The sequence below is a fragment of the Rutidosis leptorrhynchoides genome, chromosome 6 (genome assembly GCF_046630445.1).
Source record: "Rutidosis leptorrhynchoides isolate AG116_Rl617_1_P2 chromosome 6, CSIRO_AGI_Rlap_v1, whole genome shotgun sequence".
Taxonomy (NCBI): domain Eukaryota; kingdom Viridiplantae; phylum Streptophyta; class Magnoliopsida; order Asterales; family Asteraceae; genus Rutidosis; species Rutidosis leptorrhynchoides.
In genome coordinates this window covers 37,561,828-37,588,947 of record NC_092338.1, presented here as the reverse complement: position 1 = coordinate 37,588,947, position 27,120 = coordinate 37,561,828, and the positions used below count along the sequence as shown (strand labels likewise).

Genomic DNA, 27,120 nt, shown 5'->3' with positions numbered 1-27,120 from the left:
AATTCTTCTTGAAGAATCTTCCACGCCTCTTTGGCTGTCGTAGCTCCCATAATTCGTGGAAAGATAGACGGCGTCAAGGCTTGTTGGATGTAGCCTAGAGCAGCAGCATTTCTTACAACATTTTTGTTGTATTTTTCCTGTTCTTCCGCGGACAGAGTTTCGACGTCTTTTGGAGTTGTGAACCCGACTTCGACAATATCCCACAAGCTTTGTGCTTGGAAATATGTCTTCATTCGGATGCTCCAAAAATCATAGTTGTCGCCATCAAAGATGGGGACGGGAATATTGTATGCACCGACGGTAGTCATGGTGTATTCGAACGAACGCCCAAAATGGCTCTGATACCACTTGTTAGATTTGTTATAGTTTTAGATTAATTTAATTTAAATAGTGATTATTTTTTAATTGATGAGGGGTGCTTAGTGTGAATTAGTGAATATATAAGAAGACTTCTTTTAGAAAGTTGAATGTGTATTATTGAGATTGTTTGTGTGTTGTGTACATTGGATTTGAAATACATGTTGGCCTATTTATAGGCTTCAAATGTTGGTGATCAACTCCCTCTAGTAAGTTCTACATATTCTCCTATCTTCTAGTTAATACTTCTAAAATATCTAATATTTACTAGCTAATTCTAGTTTCTTCTAATTAATTAATCTACTAACTATATTTAATTAATTCTAGAATAAACTAGAAAAACATTACTATTTTAACAGTATTAAGTACGTCAGAATTACGAGCTTGATAAAAAGAGATTTTAAGTGTGTTTATCAACATAAACTTATCAACTACATCACTTCAGGCACCTCTAACGGTGCGGGATTAAGAAATCCTGGCTGAAGAAGATGAACTTGATAAACAGTTGAAGGAGGCGCTTTCTTGTAATGCAGGTAAAAAAAGTGGTTAGAAATGAAGGTTCTTAATGGAGTCGGTTGATAGTATTGTTGAAAGTATTGAAGACGTTTCAACTAAGAAAAGTGTGAAGTATTAGTGTATTTTTCTTTTAGTCTAACAGTAATTCATCTTAATGCAGATATTAATGTGTTTTTTTCTTTTAATTTCTCATTATTTGATGGTCTGAGTTTCAACAGTAACCACTTTTAAGCTTCACCACTTTTAAGCAAGGGTTTGAAAATGATTAAATATGATAGGCTTGCGAATTTGAAGATGTTGGTCTGCTTGAATGATCAAAGGTAGTTGATGTTAGTAGGTGGATTGAAACACAATTGAGTTTGACTATTTTAATTCAAAACTCATTAACTAATTTTTAAATTTCAAGGTCATGGGAATCAAAGTGGTGGACCACCTCAACAACCTTCAGCCATGGCAGCCTATAACATGTTACTTCACTTTTTAATCAAATGATTGTGTTGAATGTCGCATCTAGCAGAATTGTCTCTTTGTTGTTGCCTGGTGGAAGAACGGCCCATCACGTTTTGGCATTCCTATTGATCTAAAGGATGAATCCTTCTGTAGGATTAAACCTAATAGCCATTTGGCAGAATTAATAAGAACAAAACTTATTATCATCTGGGATAAAGCCCCAATGGTTAATAGAACAAAACTTTATGTTGTGTATTCAATCTATGAATTAACTAAAATTTATCAAAGTTTTACTAATATATGTTGTTTACAAAAACATATTTTACTAATTCGATCACAACAATACTTTTGACACTTTTCCTATAAAATCGTTATTTCATATATAAGTTTAAAAACCAATAATGTTTGCGGATAAGTCCCCGTGCAACGCACGGGCTCATAAATCTAGTGAGACTTCAAATTTAAATCGACGGTGGTTAAAATGGTTAGCCTCAGATTTTATGAATTATACATGAATGGTCTCATATTTAACTAAGTTAAATTTTTTTTTTTTTAAATTCAATTATGTGCAAAACATGTGAGGGTATTTTCATCATTATGTTATCCTCTTCTTTCAAACATTGCAGTTACTGATCCACTAAATTAAAAATTTAAAACCCTATTTTTTCAATTTTTATTTTCTTTGTAAACAAACCAAAAAAAATTGTAGTAAACAAAAAAGAAAAAAAAACATTCTTTCCTTATTGTTTATTTAGTATGTCGAACTATCATTGACGTTGTTACAAAATTGAGAAAAAAGAATAGAAAAATAATTCGATGAAAAGGATTCAACGATAATTGCGATCTTTAGCCAAGACTCGAACATCGTTCATCGTGTTAATCCAAAAAAGGATTCGATGGAACAAACTATTTCAACGATGTTATCATATGTTGTGGTCGAATTTCTCCAATAGAGTCCAAGTGGTAGTGGCGATGGATTACCGGAGGTTCATCGTCGGAATCATGTTTGTCTTCGGAATTGTACTCAGCGTCTGTTTTCGCAAAAATGGAATCGTGAAACATCTTTGGCAACAAATCCGACGTTATTTCTCCAAATCCATTTTCTTTTCGAAAAAATAAACTTAATATTAAAGAAAGAAACTTCAAAATGAAATTGGTTTTGAGCTTAAATGATAATCCCAAATCAATTTCTTCACAAATTTTTTAACGGTGGTTAGAAGTCAATGGGGGTCGAATGTGATGTCGACACCCGATCATTTACTTTGACGAATCATTGCAATCCTACCGCCTCTCAAGAGGAAACTCCCACAATGAATCCATACGGACATCGTGTGTGGTAAAACCCCATCAGGTGATGCCTGAACGCAAGACTTCGCAATCTCTGAGGCTCATGAAATGAGCGCGTAACAACAAGGGGGTGCACAACGTGTGGGAGTCGAACTACTCTCATATGAGAAGTCAAGTCACTACCACTACGCTCACTCCTTGTTGTTGATTTCTTCACAGATTGCACAAAGTTTTTATGTGTTTCTTGAAATGGGTTTTTGTTAACTTAACTCAATACTAGCACGTATATATATAATTTGTGAGTATATGTGTCCGCGTTTATATGTTTATTTTGGGGATTGATTATTTCAGATCCGAAATTAATGAAAATATGAGAGATTTTGATTTGAAATCGATTAATATATTTGAAACTGGAAGTAGGAAACAAATTATAGTTTATGATTTTTTGTATGGTTAAAGAAGAAAGAATTTTATGGTTGGTCCATGTAAGAACTCGACTTTTTCCGTTAAATTTTATGTTAGATAATTAATGATCGTTAGTTAGATTCTATATTTTTCTATGCTAGAATTGTTTTTTTTTTTTTTTAAGTACGCCATTTAAGACTATCATGTTATGGTGTATTAAACTTAATGCGGATTAAGTATTCTTACGTTACTATTATATAATTATATATGATTCTGACTTAATTAATACTAATATTTTACTAATATTTATTAAAAACCATAATCTTAAGATTTGTTTTATATTATGTGTTTAAGTGATACGGTATAGTTATTTTAGAAACTATTTCGGTTTTCAAACCGGTGATATCTTTTGAGACTCTTTATGAATTCGATTTATCCAAAGACATTCCTATGTCGGATTATTATTATTATTATTATTATTATTATTATTATTATTATTATTATTATTATTATTATTATTATTATTATTATTATTATTATTATTTTTATTATTATTATTTTTATTATTATTATTATATTATTATTATTATTATTATTATTATTATTATTATTATTATTATTATTATTATTATTATTATTATTATTATTATTATTATTATTATTATTAAAATTAAAATAAATATTATATGTGATATTTATTTTGGATTATTATTATTTATTTGTTATAGTTATCGCGTAGTGTTTTTGTGTTCGATTTACGTTTCGGAGACTCCTAACCGACGAGTTTTACGTGTTAGTGATCAAAATATTAAAAATAAAAGTTTTAGGTTTCCCTTCTTGCCTAAAACCGATCGGCTAGGAGTGGAGTGTTCCTTTAAGAGCAGTTAATGCTCATTCACTAATGTCTATTACGGTTGATATCCCAACTTGATCGTGATTATACTCTCCAACATGTGAAATGTCACATTTATTATGGTAAAAAAAAAAACGATATATATAATGAATCCGAAGATTGCAACTTATACAAACTGTTATTTTTGTATGTTTTAGAGCTTGGATCCGTTTTATTATGGCTAAACAGAGTGAAATATGTACATGCAAAACACTACTCGTATAATGTATTCCTCGCTATTATTATATCAGTACTTAGTATTACGGAGTACGTAGTATTTTATAACATACCTAAAATTCAATTTCCTTTTGAATTTGACCGCGAGACTTTTGATGTAATCGCCTACGTAAGCAAGATTCCAAATTGCGTATAAATAAGAGGTCTAAAAAGGAGTAAAATTCACGATTTCACATAGATCAATGGCACCCACAATTCCTCTTCTTTCTCCATACCAAATGGGCAAGTTCAACCTTTCTCACAGGTAACTTCACACTTCATTTTCAAATTATTAAATATTAGGAAAGAACAACGTGATTATTTTTTACTTTTTATCTGATCAACCAAAGATATTTTGGTAATACTTTAAAAATGCTACTTGACTATCTTTGATGATTATTTTCACGTCCTTATATAAATTTTAAAATAAATATATATGTTGTATTTTTTATGTTCAACTTGTTTGTATACGAAATTATAGGGTTGTGCTTGCACCCTTGACAAGACAAAGATCATATGGCAATGTACCACAACCACATGCCGCTTTGTACTATTCTCAAAGAGCGACTGAAGGAGGCCTTCTAATCACCGAAGCAACTGGGGTCTCAAACACTGCCCAAGGGTAAGTAAAAAAAAAGACTAATTATGTTTATTTTTTATGAAGAGCTGAAAAAGGACTAATTATGTTAATGTGATTAGTGTAAACAATTGAGATTATTGATGTTGTCGAATCAAATACAAATTCTAAAAGGTACCCTGAAACACCCGGAATTTGGACTAACGAGCATGTAGAGGCATGGAAACCAATCGTGAATGCTGTTCACGACAAGGGTGGTGTGTTCTTTTGTCAAATTTGGCACGTAGGCCGTGTCTCAAACTACGGTATGTTATGTTTCTATACGTTTTTCTAGTAGTTTGAATTATTGAGATATTGAACATTTTTCAAATTTCATGTTCTTCATTCTGGAATGATTATTGTTAATTAGTTACAAATAAACGGATAAACTTTTTCCTTGGTAAAGAGAGGAAATATTTTTACTCGAATATACATGGTTAAAAATATTTTGTTTCCCATTATAATATGAATAAAGATAACTTTTGAGACTTCAATAATTGAGAAGAAAAAAAAAAATTCCTATAGCTAGCAATAATGTGGGGATAGAAATATGCCACATTCTTTGTCTTTTGGAGGCCACATGTTCTGTTATTAGGTAGGGTTTGGTAGTTGATGACTTGATTTTATTGAATATATTGTCATGTGTTTTTTTTATGTATTGTAGGTTAGGATACCCAACTTTTGTAAAGAAGTAAGACTTTAATTGCTTATAGCCCATGAGTTTAGTACTATATGATCAAAAGAAGATGCTAAATGCATGAGTATCTAAAATAGAAAAGTTAAATCACATTATATCGAAAGTGTTTATCACACTTAAATCGTGTATTCACGTACTTCCTGTATCTTCTTTCCTTTTCATGTCGATTATAGATTTGAGATTGATTATAACATAAAATTATGAATAATGATGGTTAATCAAAAATTAGGATTCCAACCCAACGGTGAAGCTCCGATATCTTCGAGTGACAAGGAAATGACACCGGGCCTAGCCGGTGGAGATTGGTCTCCCCCTCGTAGGCTAAGGACCGATGAAATCCCGGCCCTTGTTAATGACTTTAGGCTAGCCGCACGCAATGCCATGGAGGCGGGTAAGTTGAAATCTCTTGTATGCATCAATATTTTTTGGATATATGTATGACTCTTAACGTAGTACATTGAATTTATAGGTTTTGATGGAGTAGAGATCCATGGAGCTAATGGGTACATAATTGATCAATTTATGAAAGACCAGGTGAATGATAGAACTGATAAATATGGTGGAACATTAGAAAATAGGTGTCGCCTCGCTTTAGAAATTGTAGAAGCGGTTGCAAATGAAATTGGAGCCCACAAAGTTGGCATAAGGCTATCACCATTCGCCGATTACATGGAGTGTGGTGACTCAAACCCCGAAGCTCTAGGGCTTCACATGGCTAATGCGCTTAATAAGTATGAGATCGTTTATCTACATGTGATTGAACCGAGAATGGTGCAAATGGGGAGCATATTTGAAACTCCATATAGTAGTGTCCCGATGAAGAAAGCTTTCAAGGGTACGTTCATTAGCGCGGGTGGTTACAAGAAAGATGATGGTAACAATGCTATAGCTAATGGCAATGCAGATTTGGTTGCATTCGGGCGGCTTTTCTTGGCTAATCCAGATTTACCTAAACGGTTTGAACTTGGTGCAGAACTTAATAAGTATAATAGGGATACATTTTATATACCAGATCCAATAGTTGGGTACACAGATTACCCATTTCTTGAGGTATGATGGTGGTAAAAACAAAACATATAAAGTACACCATTATTGTGCAAGTATTGTGAATAAAGGGACAAAGATTAAATGGCAATAATAAGGTAGAGAAGTCAAAGGAATCTTTTAAATTGATACACGAGATCGAATAAGGTTTTTAAGCTAATTTGTATTAATTTATGTATCCGAAGATTATTCTGTAACGACATGTGGATTTGTGAGATAAATTTTTTTTTACATCAGTTTGGGATCACCCATGAGGGACTAAATCACCAACGCGTTCATCTCTCGTAAATGCATTTTTGAGATAATTTGATGTGGTCTTTTCATTGAATCTTACTTTTTCTTTTAACCATAATTTTTTTCCAAGTGCTCATTTGCAAATTCTTGTATGAAACCCTCAAGACCAAAATCTTCTTTCACAGATTGAATCATTAGTTTGTCGATATTGAAGGAGTTGTTTTGGGGGGGGGGGGGGGGGGGGGGGGGGGGTGGGGGGGGGTGGGGGGTGGGGGTGGGGGGTTGCCTAATTAGCCCAATTCATTTTACAAATGGTAGCCCATAAACTCTGTTGGATCTTATCAAATTAATAATATGCCTAACCAAGGGAAAATTGAAGAAGAAGCCCAAAATTTATTGATTTATTTTCAAGCCCATTGCCGCGATTTTTCTGCTTTGCCAGTTGCCACTTATTTTTATCTTTTGGCACAAACTAAAAGCTTATCTATATCTATTTTTTTAACAGCAGTACGAGATTATCGGGGGACTTAACCACCCACGTGTTCATATCACGCAGTTGCATAACCTTCCCCCAATTGTTGTCCAGGAGGAAACTCGACCCAATCCGAGAGCATGGGCGGCAAAACTCCCCTCCCCTACTGCCCCCGCAACACGATATGCGAAAGGCACCCTCAGTTGGAATTCAAGGGTAAAGAGACAATCTTGTATGCAATATTGAACCCCACAGAAGCCGAACTCCTGCCTCTGAGCCTCTGGCTAAGAGAGGGCAAACCATTACTACATGAACTACACCATAAGGTTAAACTAAAAACTTATATTGAACAACCCTTTCACCAAAAGTGAAAAAACATCAACATAAACACAAACACAAGCACACCATAACGACAACAATGCAACAACAACAAAATCTAAAAACCAACACCACATCGAAAACGCATCTTATATTAAATACTTATAGTATGAATCATATATTTGTTATATATTGAAAACTACTCTGTGTATTTCTAATCATCGAAAAGGTATGTATTAGAGTTATTTATCATTATCATCTTGTAACGAATTACGGCTCTATCACATCCTTAACTTCAAATCCTAGCTCCACCCCTATGTTTTTCAAGCTATGGGTGTAAAATGCTAAATTTCTCCTACAATGAAGTTTTCTATACACACATGTTGATTCACACATCGATAGTGATTATAGAGCATTTTATTGAGGTCAGTTTGTTTTTTTAGCTTATATAAAAAAATGGAGAAACCGTTTATCCAATGCTTTAAAAATCTAATTAAAACGAAAAGAGAAGCGGAAACATAACAAAAGGCTATCGAGTTCGGTTTGAATGGCTCTTTGTAATAAGAGCTCACGGTGTGTCCCGTGGTCAATTTCACCGTCCATCATTGACGGCGGCTAAATTTGGATACCGGTTCACCGTCAATTTCGGGGTCGTTGGCCACTGTCACTCCTCCGACGGTGGTTTCAACTATTTTTTTTCTTTTTTAATTATGCTATTTTCTTATTGGTCCACGACTAAAATCGATACTGAAATAGACACTGAAATGGACACCGAACGACACTCCACTTTAATCAATTTCAAGGTCCCTTTTCAACACCTAAATAGACCTTGGCAAAGGGACATGGACACCTCGTGCTCTAATGTGTCAAAGACCCAAAAGGTATTTGACAAGTGACAACTTTAGATTGTATAAATAAATATCACGGTATCACTCAAGTCCGATTATTATTGTTTAGTCACCAGAGTCACAGAACATTTTATTTATTTCATTTTTAACGGTAAAATAATGATTAGCTTTAGCTATACATATCAAAACTGAGTAAAGAACGGAATTTCAACCTCTTTAATTAAGCATCTTGGAAGTGGCTAGAGAAATTGTTTTTTTAGCGAGAAACCTTTTTATAAAAGAATACATTGGCTTCCCATAGCAGGTAAACTTCGAACATCTGGAAACCAGACATCATCCTAGTGTCAGGTAAAGTACCTCCACTGTAAATCCCTAATTAAGCTTAAAAGTAAATTGCCAAAGATTAAACCTGGGACTCACAACTTCACTGGTAGTCGAGCACTGCTTGTTAAGAACGATTACAATGAGTAAGAATGTAAGAATGTGTGCATTTGAATGTAATAATTTCACCTTCACCAAATTCTCAAACGTGGAAAACATCTATTCTTCACTAAAACATGTCACAAAAGACCAATACACGAAAGAGTTAGACATATTTGTTTCTTACATTCTATATAAAAATATGTTTATGTACGACTCTTAATTTAGTAAGTAAAATTAATATTTATTTGCCACTTAATCTGAATATTTTTCTATTTTTATGAAACATATAATCAGATATCTTTTTTCAAACAGAGGCAAAGGAGAACGTGACTTGATACAATAAAAAGCTAAAAAGCCCATAACTCAATTTAGCAAATGGTTAAATATATATTCTATGAACTTACCATATAACAATACTATGATATGTAGGTTTGGTTACTAATCTATTTTTATACTCTATCAGTTTCAAATATATTGTATAGTGTTCGTTATTAGGATGTCTCAAATTAATTGTCAATTTTAATAAACAGATAAGAATAAAGATGTAAAGTTCTATTTATTCTTAAAGTATGTACTTAAGACAAAAAAATGAGTAAAGTTTGTTGTAAAACTGAAAAGTAAACAAAAAGTATGATAATCATGAGTAAAGTTTTTAAATTGTATATTTTTTAACTGAGGACAATAAATTTAAGACTGAGAGATTATTATATTATTGCATTAAAAATTAAAGTATAAAGTAACTTATCTTATTATTTTTTTATTTGTTTATCAAAATTAACAATTAATTTAAGACATGTCAAAAAGTTTAACTCAATTGATTTAATTTATACGATTAGAGTATTTTTTTGGTTGTTGACGTTTTTTGAATATATCATCGTTTTCTATATATGAGTTTTTTCTAGTTTTATTAACAAAGAAAAAAAAAAAGAAGGTAAACGTGACTTATTTGCAAGCTTTTATTTATTTATTTATGATAAAATTGCTTATTTCTTTCCCGTGTTTTTCACTTTTTGCTCGTTTCATCCCTGTATTTTATTTTTTTGCATTTTTCATCCTTAAAAGCATTTTAAAGTCCCAATTTCATCCTTCACTCTAACGAAGGTTAACTGAATCCGTTAACACTATTCACAGGGACTATCCACGTAACCTTTAACTAATTAATCGATTGTAAACCAACTGCACTAGTATGTCTCCATAATCGTCCTGATAATGTGTACACCAACTGCACTAATCAATTCATTTCACTGTCAACAAGCATCAAAGCTCTCAAATCACCAACAAAATTTGGAATATCCAACCCCTCTGTATCCGCATCCAATTTCACAAATTGATTTATCGTATATACGCTTTCAATTTCATCAATTTATCAAAATCATTAGCAATACCATGATCAATCACAAAATCATAAGATCACACATACCGAAGGACGTATAGAGAAGATAGTTTACCAGCTATATGATCGGTAACTGCAGCCATAGATTAAAATCATGAACCCTTGGATCCCTCAATATCATCAAATTCAAATCATATATGAATCACAATGACTACTAAAGATAGATTCATCTTGTCCGTATATGTGTTTTTATGAGCTATAAAGGAAAGATTCCACTAAAGACTACTAATTATTTTGTTAACAGATTCAAGACTACTAATTATTTTGGTAACAGAAAGAAAGATGCAAACTTTATGTTTGTGTAATTATCGTTATATAATTTAAAGATAGTTCCTTTAACTAATTTATAAGAGTAAACTTTTTAGATGTTTTATGTTCTATAGTTTGAGTTTTAGATGGTGAAATGGGTGCCATAGACATAATAATGGGTCAAAATTGGTATATTATCAGGACAAGTCCAAATAGATACAGTTTAGGGCTGTTTTTTAGTCGACAACAATGAAAATAAAATTCATGAAATCCAGTAATTTTGACAAATGTGACGTGGAATAACCTCTTCTTATATATACGCTAATTAATTTAATTCATACATATTACTTTCCGTTCATCTCTTTTGTTTATTTACCTTCAAGTCATTGAGGTTATCTTTTCAATGTCGTTGGTCTTTCGGTTGTATGGAAAATTAGAAATTAGGGATAATGTCACACATCATGAGAAGAATAATGAATTGATTTTTATAATTTAATTAGTTGAAATTACGTGAATAGTCATTGTGAATAGTTTTAATGGACTCAATTAACCTTCGTTAGGGTGAGAGATGAAATTGGAACTTTAAAATGCTTTTAAGGGTGAAAAATGCAGATAACAAAACACGGGGATGAAACAGACAAAAAGTGAAAAACACACGGACGAAATGGTTAATTTTGTTTTTTTTTATTTATTTAGAAAAAGATAGCATCTACGGAATGAAAAACACTAAAATCGAAAAGGATGTTTAGGCGAATTTATGCTTGTGCTACGAAGCATTAAACGAGATATACCCTATTTGACTCTTTTCTCATCTCGTGCTAGTATATCCATCCGTAAAATAAAATTCCTTCAATTTCTCACCGATTTAGAACGAAAATGGCGAGGAGACCAGACGATGAGTACGATTACTTGTTCAAAGTCGTATTAATCGGCGATTCAGGTGTCGGTAAATCCAATCTTCTCTCTCGATTCACTCGTAATGAGTTCTGTTTGGAATCTAAATCCACTATCGGCGTTGAATTCGCCACTCGTACTCTTCAAGTACTATCTCTATCTCTATCTATCTATATATTTACATTTGTGTTTCCGATTTTGACGTTTATTCATATGCTGTGTGAAATTACGTTTGGTTGACTCGTTTGATTTTGTTTTAGTGTTGATTCTAGTGCTTGATCTGTTGCTTTAGAGTTGATTTTTATGGCTAATATTATCATCTCGTATGTTGTATTCATGACTATTGAATTAAATTGATATTAACCGTACAGTTTTTGTGCAGTTATTTGGTTAGTTAATAAAGTATATTGAGAAGTTGGATGTAGAGTTGAGAGGAGTATTATTAGTAAAGTAACTGTAATTCTATAGATTGGTTTCATTTTGGTGTTTACAGCTAATTAGGTACATTAAATGGTACCATAAATTGAGTTAGTATGTTATTAGGTTGCATTAGATGGTTCCAATTTGGTAAGTATGTCACATTAAATGATTACTAAGTAGTATATAAAATGGTTTGAAAGTTAATTTTGTTACATTGAATGGTAAAAAAAATACAGTCGTATCTTGGCATGGATCTGTGGGTTGTGGAAACATGTTAGCATGCAATATGCATGTTGCACTTTGTGCAATTTGGCCTTGTAGATTTATTTATTTATTTAATGTAAATAGTAGGAATTAGCTGTATTTAGATTCGTTTATATATAGTTATGATATGATATGAAGATGTGTTGTATGATACTCATATAGTCATATCTGACATTGAATATGATGGTTCATAACTTCATAATTTAAACATTTTTAGTCATATGGAGATTCCTGTCAATGATTATAAAATTGTATATTGTATATTGTAATTTGTAATATATGATATATGCAGAATCTGAGAAATCTTATGATAAAACTTAATTCCGAAATGAATCAATATAAACTACTCCGTATAACGATATGGTTGTTTTTGCTTAACATAAATATGGTCAAATGTCTCATAAACTCTGCTTATTATATAATTATATTTATATATTTATATACTAACATAATAATAATCATAACACTAACAGTAGTATTTTCATATATCTATCTATATTTATATTATTATATAATTATATTATATTAATAATAGCTCATGTTATTCACGTGGTTTATGTATAAGTAAGATTGTGCTTTAAGCATCCCAAATGACGATTCATTAAGTTCGGGGGAAACAGAGACTGTAAGTTTAAGTCACACTTGCATAATTAGAGTGTCTCGCATTATTGTTTAAACTTTAGAATGGTCCAAGAATATGCATCTGATGCCTCATCTTGCTTGGGCTAACCATTTGCTTCGAGCACTACTGTGTGTCTTTGTGTGTGTTAGCGGCAAATTCACATACATGTTGCGAATATGCATTTACTGTTTCATCTTTATGTTTACATTTGATTGAACCGCAAAGTTTCATCTTTATGCATTTACTGTTTCATCTTTGTGTTAGCAGCAAATTCACATACATGTTTTGCTAACCTTTCTTACCTTTTTTTCTTTTTATAATACATCTCCTTTTTGATTGAACTGCAAAGTTTAGTAACTAAGGACTTGATACAAATCATACAATGATACATTTGGTTGTTGGATTAATTGACCTAATTATTTAAAAGTTATACTGCTAAGAGCCATCACAAATCTAAGGGATGTTTTTTCAACCTCTGATAATTATAAAATGATGCCTATGGTTGTTGGATTGATTGACCTAACTAAAGTTATATAGCTAAGAGCCGTCACACGTTTAAGGGATGTTTGTATGTTTCTTTTATTACTGCTTGTGATTGTGAAGTTTCGAAACTAAGTTTCTAATATTCATAACTGCATCTAGTTCTATTTAGCATAATAATGAAGTTTCATGACATGTTTAGGTAGAGGGAAAAACGGTGAAGGCACAGATATGGGACACAGCCGGGCAGGAGCGATATCGAGCCATAACCAGTGCGTATTACAGGGGTGCCCTTGGCGCAATTCTTGTATACGATGTTACCAAACCAACAACTTTTGAAAACGTAAGCAGGTGGCTAAAGGAACTGAGGGACCATGCAGATTCACATATTGTAATCATGCTTGTTGGAAACAAAACTGATCTTAAACATCTGAGGGCTGTTTCAACTGAAGATGCTCAAACTTTTGCAGAAAAGGAAGGCCTTTCGTTCATTGAAACGTCTGCTTTAGAAGCTGTTAACGTTGAGAAATCATTTCAAACAATTCTTGGTGAGATTTATAAGATTGTTAGCAAAAAAGCTCTTGCTTCAGGTAATCAAGCAGCTGGTGGTAGTATTAAACAAGGAGAGACACTTGTGGTTGGTGCACAGGATGCTAACACAAAGAAACCTTGTTGCTCTTCATTTTAATTTTTACTAAAAAGAAATACAAGTATTGGTTTATGACACAAATTTGTTCGAATCTATCTTTCACTCGAATCTTCTTGTTTAATTTTAATTTCTGGTTTGTAGATGAAAAACTTAAAGATTTTGACTTCAAATTCTTCTTTTGGGTTATGTCCAGTGAACGAATGTCAAGATGGTTCTTGATTTTGTGACATACATGTAACTTATTAGTGTGTTCAATACATTTCTTACCTAAAAAAAAAAAAGTATCGTATGTTTTTGGGCATCTAGAATTTGTTACGTGATTGATCCAACTATTGATACCCAGGAGGGCAAGATCATGGATCACCAAGCATTTTGAAAGCTAATACAAAAAATTATTACACCTTAGATATAAATTATTATTTGTTATGACAACTTGCCTAGTGCACCCACACCAGGAAAGTTAGGATATAATTCGTTTGAGACAAATTTGTGATACTCTTCATCTTCTACATGGCCATCTATTTATATTGCATCTTACTCATATATTTGGTACATGTGAACAAGCATGCAATCATTCAAAGCCACATTCTTTTACTGCATTGACTTATTGCATGCAATGTGAAAATGGTTCTCATTTTCTTCACAAAAGATGGCTACACTATTAACCAAGTCATCAACTTCAACTATTCAATTAAATAGGCCATGTAAATAATGAGTTCTACAATTCTTAAATGTGAGCCACTTTCTTGGACTACCGTTCAACATTATTAGTAACATTGTCTTGTAATACTGTCTGATAGCTGTTCTGTATCAAATTGTTTAAGAAAACATACTCTTTAAATATATGGGGCAAATTCTTGCTTTTTTTTTTTTTTTTTTTTTTTTTATCGACAAATTTGTATCAGCAGATCATTTATTTCAACGACCCTCATCATTTGCACCCACACACGCTAGAAGGAAAATCCTACCCGGGTTGCTTGGCAAGTAATCGCGGGACATGGGTTGCTTGGCAACTAATCGCAGGAAATTTGAGAGAAAACCTTCCACCCCCAGGAATTAAACCCGAGTTGCTTGGCAACTAATCGCGAGACGTTCCACACTGAGACTTGATACCGTTGAAGTAAACGTTCGTTGGTTATGGGGCAAATTATATACTTTGACATTGTATATATCACGTTATCAAGCAACAATTGAGCTTGATGATACAAGCTAAAATGCTACTCCGTAAGATTTAGCCCAGAAGATGTTATGATGTGTTTTAGGGCTCTAATAGAGGCAGGCACGTGTTGCAAAACTCGCGTTTTTTTATCCACTGGTCTCCAATTGTTTAAAACAAAAGTTGATACGACTATAGGAGGTTTGTTAGCTAAAAGGGGTGTGAACTCGTGCTCTGGTGCAAGATGGTTCATTTTGTAGATGTAGCGCTATTAAATCGATTCGCTACATTTGACATCTATAGTATTACTTGTATTGTTGGTTTTTGTATTTCGTTCATTGGTTATGTTTGTTGTACGAATTTGATTGACTTGATTCGAGAATTATGTGGTGCATATGAAACGACTACGTGACATTTGAATTTGGGACAAAACGTATTAGTATATTTACCCATTTGAATAATTTCAGTGTTTTATTTAGCTTTAGGTTTATATGTCACTAGTACTAGTACTATACTTATTCGATTCGATTCGACGATTAGTTAATACCTTTCACATGGCCCCACTGACAGCTTCTTGCGAATGTGATTGGCTCCAACTATTCCATTGCTTTTTTAACGAAAAAACAAAAATTAAAAAAAAAGCCATCCAAAGATCGCAAAAAAAATACAAATTACACATATGTACAATTGAGCAAATCCAAGTACTATTCCTCAATAGTAATTTTTTTTGTCCTTTTGTGTGTGTGCTTTTTTTTTTTCATCCCAAACTATTTTAATCTTTGTTCCAACAACATCTAACCACCATACTTCCGGCAACACATCTTTTAAAACCTACCCACATAGCTTTTAGATCTAAAAAACCTCATAAACTCACCCCAAACTTTGAACGCCAATACTTTCATTTTTTTAGCTAAATAAAAAGACACCACCTACACAAATTAACTCGCATCATATTTTCGAACGTACAATTTTACCAGCAATCGGTAAAATTGCCACACTCCACACACATAGGTCATCGGAAATTTCTCCCGCCATTTTTTATGAATTTTTCCATGTAGTATATGTAAGTAACTAGAGGAGGGGTGAATAGTTACTTAATACGTTTTTAACACTTTTTCGATTGATCACCAAATTTGATTTAACTTTGATCAACCAACTCAACTCAAACTTGATGTGTGTAGTGTATATGTTCAAAATGATAAATGAAGTAATGTAAAGAACATAGACACAAGGATTTATAGTGGTTCGGGTGGATGTTAACTAATCCACCTTAATCCACTCTCCGATTACACTAATTGGGATTTGTTGCTTCACTAAGCACTTTTCTCCAAACCCGGTGGAGATCCGATTTACAAGTCTTCAACTTCTTTGGTAGAAAACAAACCTAATCTTTCTTTCCCTTTGAAAGATCAACTCCAACCTAGATCAACTTGTCTTCACCTTGGACAAGTATTAATCTCCAAATAAGATTAATCAACTTCCTAAGTCCCTTTAAGGAAGTAGATCACTAAGCTAGCCTATGCTTCTACTAATTGAAGTTACAAGACTTATACACTTTGCAATGATGATCCTAACATAATACTAGGACATACATTACATTAAGTAAACTCACAAGATAAATGATTTTGATTAGTAAGTTTACAACAACCCAATTCTATATCTATAAAATTATAGAATCTTCTCTTGCTTGATCACATTTGAGTAATAATTGATGCACTTGTGATCACTGGAGATAAGCCCTTGAAATATGCTAGAGGGTCAGCTTCAAATGCTCTTAAATTTTTGCCTTTTATAGTTAGATTCAAAAAATAGCCGTTGACACACGGTTGCCTGCACGGTCGACCATGGTGCGACCGTGCGTGCTCCAGTCCAAATTAGGTATCCGTTATATAGCTGTTTGACTCAAATTTGAACACCACATTTTGGCACCTTTACTCCTTCTAGCACCTTCAAAAGAAACCAAACATCCTATACAAGTACTATATGCATTAAGTGTGTGAGATTTGGTCTTAATGCATGAAAGTGACTAATCATTCCAAAAGTGGTAAACCCAACATTCTTGGAGAAGTGTCTTGATTGATATTTAGGGAAATTTCAGTTTGGTCAAGACTTAGTTAGTCACATTAATGTCTTTGGTTCAATTCTAAAGACTAGTCACTATGTCATTAACTTCCTAGTTGAGGTACATTCTAAACTGTCTACTTGAGAAGACCCATCTTTGATTGGGACTTTCGGAAAGCTATTCATTATGGGTCCCACGTATCTATAATTTTGACCGTTTCAACACCACGAATAAAGTTGTGTGTAATAATGTAACAAAACATCTTTTGTAGATGAGATTTGACTTGTATGTTCTACTAGCTGCATTGCCCGTGCTTTGCACGAACATGATTATGGTTGTTGTATCACACTTGTAATTGATATTGTTTGATGTAGTAATTGGTCTTCGGTGCAGGTAGCAAGCTGTGGCAATGTAAAGTGAACAACATTTGAAATGTCTCATTCTTATTGATTAAAAACGTTCCATATTAATTGATTTCGTTGCGAGGTTTTGACCTCTATATGAGACGTTTTTTCAAAGACTGCATTCATTTTTAAAATAAACCATAACCTTTATTTCATAAATAAAGGTTTAAAAAGCTTTACGTAGATTATCAAATAATGATAATCTAAAATATCATGTTTACACACGACCATTACATAATGGTTTACAATACAAATATGTTACATCGAAATCAGTTTCTTGAATGCAGTTTTTACACAATATCATACAAACATGGACTCCAAATCTTGTCCTTATTTTAGTTTGCAACAGCGGAAGCTCTTAGTATTCACCTGAGAATAAACATGCTTTAAACGTCAACAAAAATGTTGGTGAGTTATAGGTTTAACCTATATATATCAAATCGTAACAATAGACCACAAGATTTCATATTTCAATACACATCCCATAAATAGAGATAAAAATCATTCATATGGTGAACACCTGGTAACCGACATTAACAAGATGCATATATAAGAATATCCCCATCATTCCGGGACACCCTTCGGATATGATATGAATTTCGAAGTACTAAAGCATCCGGTACTTTGGATGGGGCTTGTTGGGCCCAATAGATCTATCTTTAGGATTCACGTCAATTAGGGTGTCTGTTCCCTAATTCTTAGATTACCAGACTTAATAAAAAGGGGCATATTCGATTTCGATAATTCAACCATAGAATGTAGTTTCACGTACTTGTGTCTATTTTGTAAATCATTTATAAAACCTGCATGTATTCTCATCCCAAAAATATTAGATTTTAAAAGTGGGACTATAACTCACTTTCACAGATTTTTACTTCGTCAGGAAGTAAGACTTGGCCACTGGTTGATTCACGAACATATAACAATATATACATATATATCAAAGTATGTTCAAAATATATTTACAACACTTTTAATATATTTTGATGTTTTAAGTTTATTAAGTCAGCTGTCCTCGTTAGTAACCTACAACTAGTTGTCCACAGTTAGATGTACAGAAATAAATCGATAAATATTATCTTGAATCAATTCACGACCCAGTGTATACATATCTCAGTATTGATCACAACTCAAACTATATATATTTTGGAATCAACCTCAACCCTGTATAGCTAACTCCAACATTCACATATAGAGTGTTTATGGTTGTTCCGAAATATATATAGATGTGTCGACATGATAGGTCGAAACATTGTATACTTGTCTATGGTATCTCAAGATTACATAATATACAATACAAGTTGATTAAGTTATGGTTGGAATAGATTTGTTACCAATTTTCACGTAGCTAAAATGAGAAAAATTATCCAATCTTGTTTTACCCATAACTTCTTCATTTTAAATCCGTTTTGAGTGAATCAAATTGCTATGGTTTTATATTGAACTCTATTTTATGAATTTAAACAGAAAAAGTATAGGTTTATAGTCAGAAAAATAAGTTACAAGTCATTTTTGTAAAGGTAGTCATTTCAGTCGAAAGAACGACGTCTAGATGACCATTTTAGAAAACATACTTCCACTTTGAGTTTAACCATAATTTTTGGATATAGTTTCATGTTCATAATAAAAATTATTTTCCCAAAATAACAACTTTTAAATCAAAGTTTATCATAGTTTTTAATTAACTAACCCAAAACAGCCCGCGGTGTTACTACGACGGCGTAAATCCGATTTTACGGTGTTTTTCGTGTTTTCGGGTTTTAAATCATTAAGTTAGCATATCATATAGATATAGAACATGTGTTTAGTTTATTTTAAAAGTCAAGTTAGAAGGATTAACTTTTATTTGCGAACAAGTTTAGAATTAACTAAACTATGTTCTAGTGATTACAAGTTTAAACCTTCGAATAAGATAGCTTTATATGTATGAATCGAATGATGTTATGAACATCATTACTACCTAAAGTTCCTTGGATAAACCTACTGGAAATGAGAAAAATAGATCTAGCTTCAAAGGATCCTTGGATGGCTTGAAAGTTCTTGAAGCAGAATCATGACACGAAAACAATTTCAAGTAAGATTTCCACTCGAAATAAGATTGTTATAGTTATAGAAATTGAATTAAAGTTTGAATATGATTATTACCTTGTATTAGAAATATAACCTACTGTAAGTAACAAAGGTTTCTTGATCTTGGATGATTACTTGGAATGAATTTAGAAAACTTGGAAGTAAACTTGCAATCTTGGAAGTATTCTTGATTTTATGAAACTAGAACTTTTGGAATTTATGAAGAACACTTAGAACTTGAAGATAGAACTTGAGAGAGATTAATCAGATGAATAAAATTGAAGAATGAAAGTGTTTGTAGGTATTTTTGATCGTTGGTGTATGGATTAGATATAAAGGATATGTAATTTTGTTTTCATGTAAATAAGTCATGAATGATTACTCATATTTTTGTAATTTTATGAGATATTTCATGCTAGTTGCCAAATGATGGTTCTCACATGTGTTAGGTGACTCACATGGGCTACTAAGAGTTGATCATTGGAGTGTATATACCAATAGTACATACATCTAAAAGCTGTGTATTGTACGAGTACGAATACGGGTGCATACGAGTAGAATTGTTGATGAAACTGAACGAGGATGTAATTGTAAGCATTTTTGTTAAGTAGAAGTATTTTGATAAGTGTCTTGAAGTCTTTTAAAAGTTTATGAATACATATTAAAACACTACATGTATATACATTTTAACTGAGTCGTTAAGTCATCGTTACTCGTTACATGTAAATGTTGTTTTGAAACCTTTAGGTTAACGATCTTGTTGAATGTTGTTAACCCATTATTTATTATAACAAATGAGATGTTAAATTGTTATATTATCATGATATTATGATATATAATATATCTTAGTATGATATATATACAGTTAAATGTCGTTACAACGATAATCGTTACATATATGTCTCGTTTCGAAATCATTAAGTTAGTAGTCTTATTTTTTCATATGTATTTCATTGTTAATACACTTAATAATATATTTACTTATCATTTAACATAATTAACCAAGTGTATCAATATCTTAATATGATTCATATGTACCTAGTAAGACGTTGTTATAACGATAATCGTTATATATATCGTTTTCGAGTTTCTTAAATTAATAGTCTCATTTTTATGTATATAACTCATTGTTAAAATACCTAATGAGATACATACTTATAATAAAATCATGTTAACTATATATATAACCATATATATGTCATCGTATAGTTTTTACAAGTTTTAACGTTCGTGAATCACCGGTCAACTTGGGTGGTCAATTGTCTATATGAAACCTATTTCAATTAATCAAGTCTTAACAAGTTTGATTGCTTAACATTTTGGAAACACTTAATCATGTAAATAACAATTTCATTTAATATATATATAAACATGGAAAAGTCCGGGTCACTACAGTACCTACCCGTTAAATAAATTTCGTCCTGAAATTTTAAGCAGTTGGAGGTGTTGACGTATCTTCTGGAAATAAATGCGGGCATTTCTTCTTCATTTGATCTTCACGCTCCCAGGTGAACTCGGGTCCTCTACGAGCATTCCATCATACCTTAACAATCGGTATCTTGTTTTGTTTAAGTCTCTTAACCTCACGATCCATTATTTCGACGGGTTCTTCAATGAATTGAAGTTTTTCATTGATTTAGATTTTGTCCAACGGAATAGTGAGATCTTCTTTAGCAAAACATTTCTTCAAATTTGAGATGTGGAAAGTGTTATGTACAGCCGCGAGTTGTTGAGGTAACTCCAGTTGGTAAGCTACTGGTCCGACACGATCTATAATCTTGAATGGTCCAATGTACCTTGAATTTAGTTTTCCCCATTTACCAAATCGAACAACGCCTTTCCAAGGTGAAACCTTAAGCATGACCATTTCTCCAATTTCAAACTCTATATCTTTTCTTTTACTATCCGCGTAGCTCTTTTGTCGACTCTGGGCGGTTTTCAATCTTTGTTGAATTTGGATGATTTTCTCGGTAGTTTCTTGTATTATCTCCGGACCCGTAATCTGTCTATCCCCCACTTCACTCCAACAAATCAGAGACCTGCACTTTCTACCATAAAGTGCTTCAAACGGAGCCATCTCAATGCTTGAATGGTAGCTGTTGTTGTAGGAAAATTCTGCTAACGGTAGATGTCGATCCCAACTGTTTCCGAAATCAATAACACAAGCTCATAGCATATCTTCAAGCGTTTGTATCGTCCTTTCGCTCTGCCCATCAGTTTGTGGATGATAGGCAGTACTCATGTCTAGACGAGTTCCCAATGCTTGCTGTAATGTCTGCCAGAATCTTGAAATAAATCTGCCATCCCTATCAGAGATAATAGAGATTGGTATTCCATGTCTGGAGACGACTTCCTTCAAATACAGTCGTGATAACTTCTCCATCTTGTCATCTTCTCTTATTGGCAGGAAGTGTGCTGACTTGGTGAGACGATCAACTATTACCCAAATAGTATCATAACCACTTGCAGTCCTTGGCAATTTAGTAATGAAATCCATGGTAATGTTTTCCCATTTCCATTCCGGGATTTCAGGTTGTTGTAGTAGACCTGATGGTTTCTGATGTTCAGCTTTGACCTTAGAACACGTCAAACATTCTCCTACATATTTAGCAATATCGGCTTTCATACCTGGCCACCAAAAATGTTTCTTAAGATCCTTGTACATCTTCTCCGTTCCAGGATGTATTGAGTATCTGGTTTTATGAGCTTCTCTAAGTACCATTTCTCTCATATCTCCAAATTTTGGTACCCAAATTCTTTCAGCCCTATACCGGGTTCCGTCTTCCCGAATATTAAGATGCTTCTCCGATCCTTTGGGTATTTCATCCTTTAAATTTCCCTCTTTTAAAACTCCTTGTTGCGCCTCCTTTATTTGAGTAGTAAGGTTAGTGTGAATCATTATATTCATAGATTTTACTCGAATGGGTTCTCTGTCCTTTCTGCTCAAGGCGTCGGCTACCACATTTACCTTCCCCGGGTGGTAACGAATCTCAAAGTCGTAATCATTCAACAATTCAATCCACCTACGCTGCCTCATATTCAGTTGTTTCTGATTAAATATGTGTTGAAGACTTTTGTGGTCGGTATATATAATACCTTTGACCCCATATAAGTAGTGCCTCCAAGTCTTTAATGCAAAAACAACCGCGCCTAATTCCAAATCATGCGTCGTATAATTTTTCTCGTGAATCTTCAATTGTCTAGACGCATAAGCAGTCACCTTTGTTCGTTGCATTAATACACAACCGAGACCTTGCTTTGATGCGTCACAATAAATCACAAAATCATCATTTCCTTCAGGCAATGACAATATAGGTGCCGTAGTTAGCTTTTTCTTCAATAATTGAAACCCCTCCTCTTGTTCATCCTTCCATTCAAATTTCTTCCCTTTATGCGTTAATGCAGTCAAGGGTTTTGCTATTTTGGAGAAATCATGGATGAATCTTCTGTAGTAACCAGCCAATCCTAAAAATTGACGTATATGCTTCAGAGTTTTTGAGGTTTCCCACTTTTCAACGGTTTCGATCTTTGCCGGGTCCACCTGGATACCTTCTTTGTTCACTATGTGACCGAGGAATTGAACTTCTTCCAACCAAAATGCACACTTTGAAAACTTAGCGTACAGTTTTTCTTTCCTCAATACTTCTAGCACTTTTATCAAATGTTCTTCGTGCTCTTGATCATTCTTTGAGTAAATAAGTATGTCATCGATGAAAACAATGACAAACTTGTCAAGATATGGCCCACACACTCGGTTCATAAGGTCCATGAACACAGCTGGTGCGTTAGTCAATCCAAACGGCATAACCATAAACTCGTAATGACCATAACGCGTCCTAAAAGCAGTTTTTGGAATATCATCCTCCTTTACTCGCATTTGATGATATCCAGAACGTAAATCGATCTTCGAATAAACCGACGAGCCTTGTAGTTGATCAAATAAGTCGTCAATTCTCGGCAGTGGATAACGGTTTTTGATGGTAAGTTTGTTCAACTCTCTGTAGTCAATACACAACCTAAATGTACCATCCTTCTTCTTGACAAACAAAATAGGAGCTCCCCATGGTGATGTGCTTGGTCGAATGAAACCACGTTCTAATAGTTCTTGCAGTTGACTTTGCAGTTCTTTCATCTTGCTGGGTGCGAGTCTATAAGGAGCACGAGCTATTGGTGCAGCTCCTGGTACAAGATCTATTTGAAATTTAACAGATCGATGTGGAGGTAGTCCCGGTAATTCTTTCGGAAATACATCGGGAAATTCTTTTGCGACAGGAACATCATTGATGCTCTTTTCTTCAGTTTGTACTTTCTCGACGTGTGCTAGAACAGCATAACAACCTTTTCTTATTAGTTTTTGTGCCTTCAAATTACTAATAAGATGTAGCTTCATGTTGCCCTTTTCTCCGTACACCATTAAGGGTTCTCCTTCTTCTCGTACAATGCGAATTGCATTTTTATAACATACGATCTCTGCTTTCACCTTCTTCAGCCAGTCCATGCCAACTATTACATCAAAACTCCCTAACTCTACTGGTATCAAATCAATCTTAAATATTTTGCTACCCAGTTTAATTTCTCGATTCCGGCATATATTATCTGCTGAAATTAATTTACCTTTTGCTAATTCGAGTAAAAATTTACTATCCAACGGCATCAATGGACAACTTAATTTAGCACAAAAATCTCTTCTCATATAGCTTCTATCCGCACCCGAATCAAATAAAACGTAAGCAGATTTATTATCAACAAGAAACGTACCCGTAACAAGCTCCGGGTCTTCCTGTGCCTCTGCCGCATTAATATTGAAAACTCTTCCGCGGCCTTGTCCATTCGTGTTCTCCTGGTTCGGGCAATTTCTAATAATGTGGCCCGATTTTCCACATTTATAACAAACTACATTGGCATAACTTGCTCTTACACTACTTGCTCCGCCATTACTCGTTCCGACACCATTTGTTCCTTTCGTTCTGTTAACCCCTGATCCGTAGACCTCACACTTCGCTGCGCTATGATAATTTCTTTTACACTTGTTGCAAAATTTGGTGCAGAACCCCGAGTGATACTTTTCACACCTTTGGCATAGCTGCTTCTGATTGTTATTGTTGTTGCGGTTGTTATTGTTGTTGGGATGATTGTTGTAGTTGCTGTTGTTGTTGTTGTTGTTGTTGTTGTTGGGCCATTTGTTGTAGTTGCGATTGATGTTGCGATTGTTGGGATAATTGTTGCGATTATTATTGTAATTGCTGTTGTTGTTGTATTGGTGATTCTTATCACCGTTTTCCTCCCACTTTCTTTTGACTTGCTTCACATTGGCCTCTTCAGCTGTCTGTTCTTTAATTCTTTCCTCAATCTGGTTCACTAGTTTGTGAGCCATTCTACATGCTTGTTGTATGGAGGCGGGCTCGTGTGAACTTATATCTTCTTGGATTCTTTCCGGTAATCCTTTCACAAACGAGTCGATCTTCTCTTCCTCATCTTCGAACGCTCCCGGACACAATAGGCACAATTCTGTGAATCGTCTTTCGTACGTGGTAATATCAAATCCTTGGGTTCGTAACCCTCTAAGTTCTGTCTTGAGCTTATTGACCTCGGTTCTGGGACGGTACTTCTCGTTCATCAAGTGCTTAAATGTTGACCATGGTAGTGCGTACGCATCATCTTGTCCCACTTGCTCTAGATAGGTATTCCACCATGTTAACGCAGAACCTGTGAAGGTATGCGTAGCGTACTTCACTTTGTCCTCTTCAGTACACTTACTTATGGCAAACACCGATTCGACCATCTCGGTCCACCGTTTCAATCCGATCGGTCCTTCGGTTCCATCAAATTCCAAAGGTTTGCAGGCCGTGAATTCTTTGTAGGTGCATCCTACACGATTTCCTGTACTGCTAGATCCAAGGTTATTATTGGTATGTAGCGCAGCCTGTACTGCGGCTATTTTTGAAGCTAGAAAAGTACGGAATTCCTCTTCATTCATATTCACGGTGTGTCGAGTAGTCGGTGCCATTTCTTTCAAAATAGTCAAATGGAACAAGTTAATCATACAGAATATTAAGAGTAGTTAATAGTATTTCGTAGCATAATATGAACTCATTTATAAAAGATTTTTCTTCATATTAGCGTTTTATAAGTTTAAATTCGGGTAGTACCTACCCGTTAAGTTCATACTTAGTAGCTAATATACAATTCAACTACTACAATTCTATATGAAAAACTGATTATAATAATATTTCGCGTTCAAACTTTTATACAATATTTTACAAACTTACAATACTGCTTATTTTACATAAAGCATGAAATATAGCACACAATAACTTTGATACAAGATAGTTGTCAAGATAATTCTAGCTAGTACACAAGTCGTTCAGAAACAAGTCATGCATTCTGGTTTTACTAGGACTACTTCCCATCCTTGGTCTTGTGGAACATAACCGTTATGGCCGTTGATAAGACAGCATGTTGTAACGTCGTCAAAGGGACGAGGGTTACGTAATGACCAACAGTCTCGTAATAACCTAAAAACCTCATTTCTTACCCCAATTACCGACTCCGTCACTTGTGGGAACGTTTTGTTTAATAGTTGTAGCCCGATGTTCTTTTTCTCACTTTGGTGAGAAGTGAACATTACTAACCCGTAAACATAGCATGCTTCTTTATGTTGCATGTTAGCCGCTTTTTCTAAATCATGAAGTCCTATATTCGGATACATTGAGTCAAAATAATTTCTTAACCCGTTGCGTAAAATAGCATTTGGGTTCCCCGCAATATATGCGTCAAAGTAAACACATCGTAACTTATGGGTTTCCCAATGTGATATCCCCCATCTTTCAAACGAAAGTCTCTTATAAACCAAGACATTCTTGGAACGTTCTTCGAATGTCTTACAAACTGATTTCACCGTAAATAGTTGTGCCGAAGAATTCTGACCGACTCTAGACAAGATTTCATCAATCATGTCTCCGGGTAGGTCTCTTAAAATATTGGGTTGTCTATCCATTTTGTGTTTTTATACTGTAAAATAGACAAGAGTTAGATTCATAAAAAAAAAAATACTTATTAATACAAGCAATTTTTACATATATCATAAAGCATAAGCACACTATATTACATATATTACACCACACGAATACAACTATCTTATTCTGACTCGCTCGTTTCTTCTTCTTCGGTTTTGGTTCGTTTTGCCAAGTTTCTAGGGATATATGATGTTCCCCTAATACGAGCTGTCGTTTTCCACAACGGTTTAGAAAAACCTGGTGGTTTAGAGGTTCCCGGGTCATTGTTACAACTTAAGGGCTTCGGGGGTTGACGATACATATAAAGTTCATCGGGGTTGGAATTAGATTTCTCTATTTTTATGCCCTTTCCCTTATTATTTTCTTTTGCCTTTTTAAATTCAGTTGGGGTAATTTCTATAACATCATCGGAATTCTCGTCGGAATCCGATTCATCGGAGAATTGGTAATCCTCCCAATATTTTGCTTCCTTGGCGGAAACACCATTGACCATAATTAACCTTGGTCGGTTGGTTGAGAATTTTCTTTTACTTATACGTTTTATTATTTCCCCCACCGGTTCTATTTCCTCCTCCGGTTCCTCCTCTTCCGGTTCTGATTCTTCTTCCGGTTCTGATTCTTCTTCCGGTTCTTCTTCGAGAACTTGTGAATCAGTCCAATATATAT

General features: G+C 33.9%; 2 protein-coding genes across 2 annotated transcripts; both read left to right on the top strand.

Moving 5' to 3' along the window:
- The first annotated feature begins 4,305 nt into the window (after positions 1–4,305).
- Positions 4,306–6,770, top strand: LOC139851561 (putative 12-oxophytodienoate reductase 11). Its single transcript, XM_071840643.1, has 5 exons — positions 4,306–4,388; positions 4,605–4,745; positions 4,875–5,005; positions 5,666–5,827; positions 5,906–6,770. The coding sequence occupies exons 1-5, from the start codon at positions 4,327–4,329 to the stop codon at positions 6,490–6,492; spliced, it is 1,083 nt and encodes a 360-aa protein (XP_071696744.1). The 5' UTR covers positions 4,306–4,326; the 3' UTR covers positions 6,493–6,770.
- Positions 6,771–11,162: 4,392 nt separating this feature from the next.
- Positions 11,163–13,982, top strand: LOC139851560 (ras-related protein RABA2a-like). Its single transcript, XM_071840642.1, has 2 exons — positions 11,163–11,458; positions 13,300–13,982. Exons 1-2 carry the CDS (start codon positions 11,294–11,296, stop codon positions 13,783–13,785), a joined length of 651 nt encoding a protein of 216 aa, XP_071696743.1. The 5' UTR covers positions 11,163–11,293; the 3' UTR covers positions 13,786–13,982.
- The last annotated feature ends 13,138 nt before the right edge of the window (positions 13,983–27,120 follow it).

Bases quoted from the DNA above. Each gene is read 5' to 3' on its own strand.
- LOC139851561 (XM_071840643.1), top strand. From the start codon at position 4,327: ATGGCACCCACAATTCCTCTTCTTTCTCCATACCAAATGGGCAAGTTC. The intron at 4,389-4,604 runs GTAACTTCACAC...ACGAAATTATAG, and splicing joins AAGTTCAACCTTTCTCACAG to GGTTGTGCTTGCACCCTTGA. The intron at 5,006-5,665 runs GTATGTTATGTT...ATCAAAAATTAG, and splicing joins AGGCCGTGTCTCAAACTACG to GATTCCAACCCAACGGTGAA.
- LOC139851560 (XM_071840642.1), top strand. From the start codon at position 11,294: ATGGCGAGGAGACCAGACGATGAGTACGATTACTTGTTCAAAGTCGTA. The intron at 11,459-13,299 runs GTACTATCTCTA...TGACATGTTTAG, and splicing joins TCGCCACTCGTACTCTTCAA to GTAGAGGGAAAAACGGTGAA.